Source organism: Aspergillus nomiae (assembly GCF_001204775.2).
Source record: "Aspergillus nomiae NRRL 13137 chromosome Unknown contig00635, whole genome shotgun sequence".
Taxonomy (NCBI): domain Eukaryota; kingdom Fungi; phylum Ascomycota; class Eurotiomycetes; order Eurotiales; family Aspergillaceae; genus Aspergillus; species Aspergillus nomiae.
Window position 1 is genome coordinate 1 of NW_015378690.1, and position 10913 is coordinate 10913.

The 10913-nt window shown below is 49.3% G+C and overlaps 2 protein-coding genes across 2 annotated transcripts; both read left to right on the plus strand.

The window, feature by feature from the left end:
- Positions 1–15: 15 nt before the first annotated feature.
- Positions 16–1152, plus strand: ANOM_011835 (uncharacterized protein; the record flags this gene model as incomplete). The annotated part of the gene is made up of 1 exon (XM_015557091.1): positions 16–1152. The coding sequence occupies one exon, from the start codon at positions 16–18 to the stop codon at positions 1150–1152; it is 1137 nt and encodes a 378-aa protein (XP_015401238.1).
- A 2268-nt stretch (positions 1153–3420) lies between these two features.
- Positions 3421–4242, plus strand: ANOM_011836 (glycoside hydrolase family 128 protein; the record flags this gene model as incomplete). The annotated part of the gene is made up of 1 exon (XM_015557092.1): positions 3421–4242. The coding sequence occupies one exon, from the start codon at positions 3421–3423 to the stop codon at positions 4240–4242; it is 822 nt and encodes a 273-aa protein (XP_015401239.1).
- Between the last annotated feature and the right edge of the window lie 6671 nt (positions 4243–10913).

Consider the following 10913-nt stretch of genomic DNA (forward strand, 5'->3'; position numbering starts at 1 on the left):
TTGAACAGTACGCATATGGTGAAGGGGTTGGATTGGGAGTTGTTGAGGAGGGTGAGGGCTGGGGAGGATGTGGAGAAGAAGGAGGAGAAGGAGGTGGTGGTGGAGGAGCCAGTAGGGGATGTGGATGAGGAGTTGGAAAAGTTGGAGGAGGGGACGGGGGAGGGGTTGCCTTCTGCGCCGAGGGAGAAGGAGAAGAAGAAAGGGAATATGGCGCCGCCGCCGGGGAGGAAGTCGAGGGATGAGATTTTGAAGCAGTTGAGGGCGAGTCGGGCTGCTGCCGCGGCGGCTGAGGAGCAGGCGGCTGAGCCGGCGTTGGGGTCGAAGTTTAAGCGGATCGGGGATTCGAAGGTCGAGAAGAAGAGGTGGGTGGAGCAGGATGAGACTGGGCGGCGGAAGGAGATCCTACAGATTACGGATGCGGAGGGCAAGACGAAGAGGAAGGTGAGGTGGTTGGATAAGCCGGGTGAGACCAATGCTGGCGGTCTCTTGGTTCCGGATAAGGATGCGAAGCCGTTGGGTATGGAGGTGCCGGCTGAGGTGGCAGCGAAGGCGTCTGTTCCGTCGGAGGATGAAGATGACGATATCTTTGCGGGCGTGGGTGACGACTATAACCCTCTTGGTGATCTCGGGAGTGATGAGTCGTCGGATTCGGACTCAGATGGTGAGGTTGGAGAGAAGCCAGCCCACACCACGGAGGCAGCGCCAAAGGAGACACCGAAGCCGTCAGGTGAAGCACCAGCCAAGCCGCGCAACTACTTCTCGACTTCTACGACGGAGACTACTGAAGAAGATCGTTCGAACCCTCTCACCAAAGATCCCACCCTGCTCGCTGCCCTCAAACGGGCTGCTGCCTTGCGACGAGCCGAGTCTTCGGCAGACGATGACGCTGGCGATGGAGAAGAAGACGCCGACTCGGAGACTCTCCTTCGGAGGAAGAAGTTCCTCGAAGAAGCCCGCCGTCGCGAGCAGCTGGATGCCATGGATATGGATCTTGGATTCGGAAGCAGTCGCGTCGAGGATGACGAAGACGACGAGGTGATCCTGGAGGAACGTGGGGGCAAGAAGAGAAAGCGTGGACCGAAGAAGAAGAAGGGGGATAAGGACAGTGTCTCTGATGTGATGCGTGTGCTTGACGGAAGGAAGAAAGATTGAGCGCTATGTTGTATTCTATGCATTTCATGAGTTGTGATACCACTGTTGTTTCTGGATCTATGCATATATATTTCCATTTCCTTCTTTTTTTTCCCACTACGTCTCTTTACTGTGACCTGTACTTGTGTCCATCCTCGTTCTAGGGCATACTGATATTTGTAGATGGTCGGTCATGTGTTTTATCCGATATACGGATGGGATGATCGCCACCACATCGATGCTCGGCGACATTCCGCCAGCAAAGAGACGATGCAGCAACCTCACTAAATTACCGAAGTCGCTTTGAACACTGTCTCTGTGGGTGTATCCGGAGTGATCCATGATTGGCCAGATGAGGAAGCCCTCGTGTACCTTGCAGGGAGGGGTTATGTTTCAATGTCAAGTATCGCATCGCAGCCAGAGGGCCGAGTGTTACTCAGTCTAGGGTCGGCTGCAATACCAATAATGAACTGATCCATGCATGAGATTCTGTCAGTGATTAGAACGCCGACGGGAAAACCGTCTGCACCAGATAATTAATCTCCGCACGGACAGGACGAGTCAGTCTACGCAAGGATGGATGACGCAACGGTCCTCACCGAATGAGTAAGAGACGCTCGGGGAACATTCCTCGTCTGCTTCACCACTCACTGGTTCCATTGGAACACCGGTCGACAAGAAATCTCTGAATGTTCTCGCCACTGGCCAGAGCATGTGCGTCTCCATATGTGGAGGACTGCAGAGCGCCATGGTGGGTTAGGACGGTTGTCATTGGCATAGATTGACTTTTGGGCGGCCAAGTCGAGACGTGGGCCACTGGATTGATAGGCCGGGCCCAGGTTATGGTTGACAGCCGCTAATACCGGACGAGGAAGACCCTCAGGGGGGCGTTTTATCCATGGCACCCGAGAGAAGAAAGAACGAGAAGGACAAACAGAGAGACAACATCGGTGCCTAAACATAGGGGCTATATAGACCGTATTTGGCGTCCTTCCGCCCACGAGCCCAAAAATAGGACCGGCAGCGCCATCAATATATTGAGATGGCTTGCGGCACACGTCACCTGTGAGGGAGTTCGTTCGCCTTTGTTTCAGATGTGGTGGCCGACGGGCGCTAGAAAACGGCTGATTGGACTTAAATCCCGTTAGTCTTGACCCCGGCTGATGCTTAACTCGTTCCCGGTGGCCGATCTGGACGCTCGTCAGATTTTCTGGCACGGCCGATCAATCGCAGTTCCTTTGGCGACGGAGAGAGAACATCCCCAGACCTGAATCAGACCTTTGTCCTCCATCTGCTGCATGGCATTTTCAATATTCGACACGTCTTCCGGAGAATCTGATGTGTAAACAATACGAGGGAGCGGAAGAGTTGTCATTCAGATTACCCGGTGGACCAGGTCTGGACTGCCAATAGATCCGCAGTGGAGTGGGCTTGAACTAGTGTAGCGCCGCTTTAGTGTCCTGCATGTCCATGTACATTTCAGTACAATCCATCACTTCCTCTCCCACACCGACAAGTGTGTGTACCTGTACCTGCAGGTCGGATTGCGTTGTGGTCCTTCTGACTGGCTGTTGACATTCCGACTGTCCGACGGACGTCCCCGCCCAGGAGAAGAAGAGAAGATTCAGAACAGAGACGGTAGGAGATTTTAATTTCCCATTGCAGGTATCCCGATGTGACCAGTGGTACTGTGCAGTACTACTGATTCATGCAGTAATTGAAAAGAATTGTCATGGTGTTTCGGAGGTCTGCCCTGAAGCTCATTCGGTGCCGTTGGTGACGCATCCGTGGTTCCGGGAGGAGCTGGCACTCAGGCACAGGAACAGAAATCCATTGATAATTATTATTATTCTTAGAATAATAATAATTCGCATGCCAATCATTCTCCAAGACTGCCATGAACCAGCTAGACATAAAAGAGTATAGTTCCAAATGTAAACATCTCTCGAGGATATCTTTTCCACTCGAGCACCGGACTAGGGCAGGGCAAGAGGGATGCCCTATATAACCCTTTTTACTTCCTCCCCCTCACCTCCTGCTTTCTCTTCCTTCTCCCCTCCTTCCTCCGTACCGCATTCTCTCACTTTCTCTCCCTCCCACACTCATTATCTGGTATTGCCCTGTGCCGTGCACGGTCAATCTGTCATTCCTTTGAGAAGTCCCGCTTGATTACAATCAAGCGCCACTGTCTTTGCTTTAACCGACCTTCTTTATCTAGAGAACCGGTCTTCTCTGGTCACACCCACATTACCAAGTTGAGAAAAATTACAGAATCTAAAGCCCATCACAATGGTCTCCTTCACCAAGCTCATCGCTGCCGGCCTTGTCGCCTCCACTGCCGTGGCCGCCCCTCACGCCCACCAGCACTCCCATGTGCACGTCACAAAGCGCTCCTCCAACAAGCGCGGTGCCGCCTACAATGACGTCTCGACCGTCCATTCCCTGAGCAGCAGCGGCGCCATCTCCTGGGCCTACGACTGGAACATGGTCTCCTCGGGCACCCTGCCCTCGAACGTCGAGTTCGTGCCCATGCTCTGGGGCAGCAAGATGTTCGGCGAGTGGTTCACTACCATCCAAACCCTGCTCGGCAGCGGCTGCAACTACATCATGGGCTTCAACGAGCCCGACCAGAGCTCCCAAGCCGCCATGACCCCCTCCGAGGCCGCCCAGTCCTACGCCAAATACATCACGCCCTACAGCGGCAAGGCCAAGCTGGTGACGCCCGCCGTGACCAACGGCGGCGGCAACGACGTCGGTCTCGGCTGGATGCGCCAGTTCCTCGACGCCTGCTCCGACTGCGGCATGAGCGTGCTCGCCGTGCACTGGTACGGCGCCTCGGCCGACGAATTCAAGACCTTCGTCCAGGAAGCCCAGGAGCTCGCGTCCCAGTACAACCTCCAGGAAACCTGGGTGACGGAGTTCGCTCTCAGCAGCGCCATGACGGCCGGCTCGGGCACCCAGGAATCCACCGACTTCCTGAACGAGGTGATCCCCTGGCTCGACTCGCAGAGCGGCATCGGTCGCTATGCCTACTACATGTGTGCCGACGGCTTCTTGCTGGAGGGCAGCGACCTCAGCGCCAGTGGAAAGGCCTACACCTACCAATCCTGATGGGCAACTTTCGCTTCGGTAAATATTTCACAATAAAAAAAAACAACCAAAAACAAAACAAAAATACTTTTAGAGGATTAGGCAAGGAAAAGGGATCGGTGTTACATTTTTTGAGCCAGGGTTATTCAGTTGGTTCACTTGGGTCAGTTGGCTTCTTCCATGGAATCGCGGTGTAAGTAGGAGTTCACAGTTCCAGTTCCTCAGTTCGGGGACCGAAGTGGATCAACGGGAAAGAAACTATTCAAAATACCTTTTTTTCAATTGAAATCTAGACCCTTGTGTCTCGGACTCGTAGTCACTAGTTCCAAGCCCTATTTACCAGGAATCAATCACTACAACCAGAAATAAAACAGAAAAGCAAGAAAAAAGTAATGAAAATCCAAAGCCACAACGCCAATCCTAATTTCCAATTCTAAAGAAATGTAATTAATAACTCCAATCCCCAAAACAAATCCTCACAAACCCCCCCACTGCGAACCACGGTTTCTTCTTCCACGATGCAAGCACATTGGTCCATACACCACCACTGCAACCAGGGATTGCGTTGAGATCTGTAACAAACAAAAGAACGAAACAGGAAAGGGGGGCCGTCGATGAAAGAGGGGTTTGAGGGTTTTTATTTCCCTTTCTTGCTTGTCCTTTGCTTTTTGTTTCTTTGGGTGGAGTTATTAATAGTTTTGTGGTGGTGGTGGTTGTGGTTTTAACTAGGGTTGTTTGTTGTGTCTGAGGAGTTAGGGTTGGGAATGGATTTAGGGATCGGGTACATGTAAGGTGGTGAACTTTGTATGATGCTGTTTCCTAGGAAATACATAAATATATATTTGTTAGGGGATGGTTAGTGAGACATTGTATACACTTGGGAAATATATTGTTACTCACAGGAACAGGTCGTTAGTTACCAAAAGATAGTCATTGAGAAATAGACGCCAAGATGGTCGGGTAATCAAGTGCCGAGGAGAGTGAGGGTATTGACAGCATTCATCTTGCGAGGTAATTAAGACCTCAGCCGAGATCATGTTACTCTGAATGAATATTCCCTGAGCTTCTATTTTACACTATTCAATAAAGATGTTTGATGAAGGGCATGAATTGACGTGGTGATTAGGGTTCGGGAGAGTTTGTACATACTTCTACTAGGACTGTGTAGTAGACCATATCGCATTCCTCGATCGGGGGGAATGGAATGTTCGTTATGAAGGTTAATCTTATGTTGACTTCGGTCTATACTTTTAACTTAGTTTACGGAGTAGATAATTCCCATTGTGAATTTTGCTGGAGGTATGGGGGCATGGGATGCATTCTCTATCTGCTGTTGACTGTCACTCTATTACGAACTGGATTGAATAGTATTGTGAATTCATACCTTTGGAGAGATATAAGAAGACATATATTTCCTCTCCTATCTCCCTCTTAAATAGTCTCTCGAGCTGGAAAAGCTATCTCATCTTGATCATCCATTCAAACCCTTTGGATAGAAAGAGCTATCTCGTCTTTGGTCAGTGGCTTCGTCCATCTAATATCTTATCAGCACACCATTGCTTGCATACCTCTACCGCCTTGCAAGAAGTCTTCTGCGCCCTCAATCCAAGACGTCGTTGACTTTCGTATCAAATAAACTATAGACGGAATATATGCACCCAAAACGGTACATACAAAAGCTTACAGGACTATTAAGAGACGAAGTGGAGGAGTCCATCACTACATTCTGGAACGACATCTCTTCTGCACCTAGTCAGCCGAAGAGATATATCGTGTACGGCTCTGATACAATGAACGTATCATTCTCGGGGTGCTACAGGCTGGAGCTCTATTTCCGCTTGAGTAGCATACTGAATTGCTGACAGATTCACAAACCTTGAACTATCCCTGCTAAGAAGGGGCTCAAACAGTGGTAATCTATATGATTATCGTCAACGCACTCCGCAGGGGGGGTTTAACTTGGTTGGTTGTGCAGCATGTGCCAAAGTATAGTCAACAGCTGGCTCGAGTGGGCCTGGTCTGTTATATATAGTCTGCGGGCAAACCCCTCGAACATAAGGGAGTTCATCGGTCTGTAAGCATGGTCCAGTCGGTTGCAATATTGTGCAGCTGACTCAAGAAGGAAATGGTCATGGAAATGATCAAAGCGTGTAAGTGACTTGATGGACCATACGAAGAACGGCCACTAATGCAATATCAGGGGCGGTTTGGTCTAAATGCCAACGGGATACTGTATGGTTCGAATCTCGGTTCATCGTTATATGCTTTAGCGCACCCTGAGGGTCAGGGGTCACACCCTTGCAATTGAAAGCGGTGGTCGGAGACTTTGAGAGAACTAAGAGTATAGTATTATGATACGCTTATATCATTGGCTTGAGAAAGCACAACGACAACTATTTTGTGAGTGGTGTTCTCAAGGTCTATAAACTGGACAAGCATGGAATGCCAGTCCAAAATCAGCGATGTCAATGCACATAACATTGTGCAGATCTTGGATGTACTGCTGGCCGCAGATAAATACAGCTTCGATTATACAGAGCGAGGGGCATAACTCAGCCTCTAGTTTAAGACTATGGCGCGCATCCCAAGTGGCCTAAATGAGTTTTACAAGGACAGCTACATATAGACTCGCAAGGGTTGCGTCAGTTCTATTGACTTACATGTGTGCGTGCTCGCAGATATCTGCCGTCTTGAGTTTGTCCTTCGTGACGGTACCTTTACTACCATTACCGCAGGTCAAATGGAAGACAATGATATCCAAGGCAGATGACTTCAAGGACGAGCGACCACCCTCTGCTTGTGCCTACGGGTAGTGAGCCAGTGTCGGCCCTCGACAATACCGATATCTCGCTAAACTCGCATTCGAAGGAAGCCTAAATGAGCTCCAAAGTTCCAAACTGGATCTTTGCCATGCGTATAGGCTCCGTGCGTCGCTGTTCGTGGTCGAACAAAGTAACGAGGACGACAATTATGCACCAGTCAAGCCATTTGCCTGGCTTAGCGTGTCTATGGCCACCTATAATAGATGTCTGCCCTTCTCTGCTTCTTTTATGGGCCCAGCTCCATCACTGACATCTTGGAACCCTAACTTCTTCAAGAGAGCCCTTGTTAAAACAACCTTTAACATGTTCTCCAACATTTTCCTTTATATTGACAGATGGATTCAATCAAAGAAGACAAAACGATAAGAAAAGAAGCTCGTGATAAATCGAGCCTTGCCCTACGCCCCCGTCGTGCTGAGACATACCCCATTCGCAAACTCCTGATGTACGGGCCACATTGTTCTATAACTAGAAGTTTACCACCAAATCAAAGGGGTAAACCAGAGAAGAGGCACGGCGGGTGTATGGGCTGGCTTTATGCAGCGATTGCGCCATACATAACATCCGTACCTGTTCATGGTCAGTACTTCCCTCCAAGTTGCAGAGGTACAGAAGAGCAAAGCAAGTTGGCGGTTAATACTGGCCTCCAAGCACGGCGAACTGAGACTAACTTCGAAGACACCATCAGATAGCAACCTACGCAGGAGTGGGCCCTACGAGGTAGATACGAAGTACAGCCAGGCTCGTAAATTAGCCAGAAACAGATTCCTTCAACTCATATAATCTGCTTTCTCTGTCCGTGTTTCCTCACCTCGTTCGCTACCTCACAAGGAACCCAGTGGTTAGTTATCGGGGTATATAACCCCACGTTCATCCATGCAGGCCACGCTTTTGGCTATCTGGCTCTTATGACTGACGGCAGTGCCGAAAGTAGCACTTGCGAGGGCCAGAATAAATGTAATTCTACAAGCTGTTCTTCGAGAACGGAGGCCGCTTATTCCAGCCCACCCCTCAATGGAGGCATATCACTGCATAATTTAAGCAGGACGACATCGTGACCCTTTCTTCTCTTTTGCGTCTGTCATAGCTACTGTGGTGGATGATTCCAGGGTCGCAGTACCCCTACGAAGTCTTTTACTCTACCCTTGTCAAGGTAGGGTATTCAGAGTCCCTGTCTTTCGAGAATTATCTGATTTCGATATTAATGCTACGATAGATCCTAGATACCAGCAAAGTCTCCTGGATCTTTCAATCGGCCACGACGCTCACTTCGACATCGACATCTACGCATATGAGGCCAGGAGCAGCGGGGAATGGAATTCGGTCGGCCCTTGTGGATCACGCAGTCTAGTCGAAAATTTTAATGAATTCTTCCGGGACAGGCACCAGCATCTGCTTCTGCAAGGCACTCTGGTCAACAGGATGCTTACGCAAATGATAGTCATTGACCCAAATCGCCTGCCATTCTCAGACGCCATGGACTCCATTTACACCCTCGACAGGTGAGAGGAACTCCCGTCTAGACAGACAGCAGGGACCTGCTACGAGAGAAAGCGCAGGATGAAGTTCGTGATTGTTGTGGGCAACGAGTCGGGGTAGCGAGAGTGCGTACCGCAAACATTGGACAAGTAGTGGGCACGATGTGCGCCTTGATGCATATCGATCAGAATCATAGCCAGATTCTAGATTTATTCAAACGTGGGATAGGCAATTTTCTGACCATAGGCGACTAGCGACCCAAGGATTAGCAGAAAAGTCCCAGATATGGGACTCAGCACGTCAACTGGCAATATGTCCTCGTTGATCAAGCGACCGTTGGCAGACAACACCCGGTTTGGAGCTTTGCCATCGGCTATGGCTCTGCTAGATACGGGGATCATGTCCCGTACGGTTCGCAAATGCCAGGTCGCATGCTATGTACCGGTTTCAGTGGACTATGGCAGCAAAGAAGAAATCGACCCCCTCCTCCAGAGCTCGAGAAGTTTAGGGTTCTATGTTCTGAGGTGGAAGGTTCATGGAATTCATGTTCTACATGGCAGTTACAATACCTGCCATCGGTCTTGAAAAGAATATCTCTTCTGGAACACTGGGTTACATTCTGATAATGTACAAACCATCAGTGATGTGGATGATGGTATTCAGGTCGTATCCTCCTCCATGTTCTCAAATATGAGGATTGGGAGAAAATACTCAGTATTCAGCAAGACCGTTCAGAGTACCATCTAACACTATTATTTTTTACCGTTTGAAATGATTGCTACGCGCCACGCTCATGGCATCAATTACCCTTGGTAGTTACGATCATTTGCTAGAGACTAGCACGAAGGATTCATCCACATCATGTTTGCGCTGGAGTGGAGAGGTTCAGATTGAACTGCCGCAGAGGAACGTCCTACAGCTAACGCACCTGTTTTTATAAACCCGCAGCATAATTTGAAAGTACTCAAGCGTAAAGCTTGTCCTGGTACTATTACTTTATTCCAGACTCTAGCCCAGCGAAACGGCCCATTAACTCGGACACAATGACCGAGCCTGAGAAAGACAAAAGTATGGCTACTGATGCCCAGGAAATTAATATATCGGCTGACTGGCCAGCACGATTGTCCGATATCTTGTGTTGACAGCCGTCGACTTCTAACAAATCTGAACGATCCAATCTGCAGTTATACATGTAGTTCACTGCAATTTCAAGAGAACCCAAACAGAGCAGTGCAAGATATGGGGGTTCCTAAGCGAATATGCAACCTTCGAGTTGCCTATACATACACCCTGAGTCTGGGAGGAGATTCTAGCAGTTCATCAGAGATGTGAAGGTTATCCCATACTTCTATGGCGCAGTTCCTTCAATGACACAACATTCTATAGTGGAGCCTGCGCGAATTGTATTGCGCGTGGCAGAGGTAATGAGTGTTCGGTCAGGAAGGCATTCACCAAAGACAATGGTTTGTCCTCAGTGTAGGGATATACTACCAAATTGTGCAAGCACCCAAGATGCATCAAGCTACCCAATTCGTGCCATAGGCAAACTAATTCAGAAGATTACTCAAATACATCTCCCTTGAACACCGTGCCTTACTGAAGGGTCTCGAACACGGAAGTATTTGAGCATGGTGTTTATGACTCATGAGCGCCCAGTACAGACAATCGACTTTGATGCACAGGACGAGAGAAATCCAGACAGGAGACCTTGGACGAAATATCTCCTGCTCCCTCCTAGAGCCCGTCCTTGAACTCCCTCTGCCAGGTAGAGTTCTACCTGGTTGTATACACATGAACGGACGGCTCACAAGAGGCCAGAGAAGTTGCCAAACCGAAAGTTCGCCCTATGGTTCCTCTGAAAAAAGACGGCAGTGTGAGTACTCGTTCTATATTATTTCAGCTTATACTAAACTAATTCAGGTCAATATGACTGCCATGCGCATCCTTGCAAAAAGAGCATGACATGACCTTTTGCCATATTTCCGAAATTCCCGCCGAAGACGACCGGAAGGCGTTACTGAAGGAGATAATGGGCATGACTGACATTGTCATCACCACGGTCATGAACGTCCGAGAGCTTGAAAAGCGCAACTTCAGGCCCAACACCATAATATTTGACGAGGCCAGTTTCTTCAGGGATCCTGAGATTTTTCACGCACTTTCGGTCCTGTCCAGCGTAGACAGGGTTCTTATGGTGGGGGACTACAACAGCTCTGCCCTCCAGTGTTCACCGACTGCGGCCAGTACTTTTGCCCTGCCCTTTGCTCGGAAAGTAGTCACTTGGTGAAAAGGACGATGTCAAGGAGTTTCATAGAGCTCGGTGGAAATCTGGGCAATTCCATCGGAGAAATATAGGCAAAAATGCCATACCCTGCGGGCTATATACTGGCG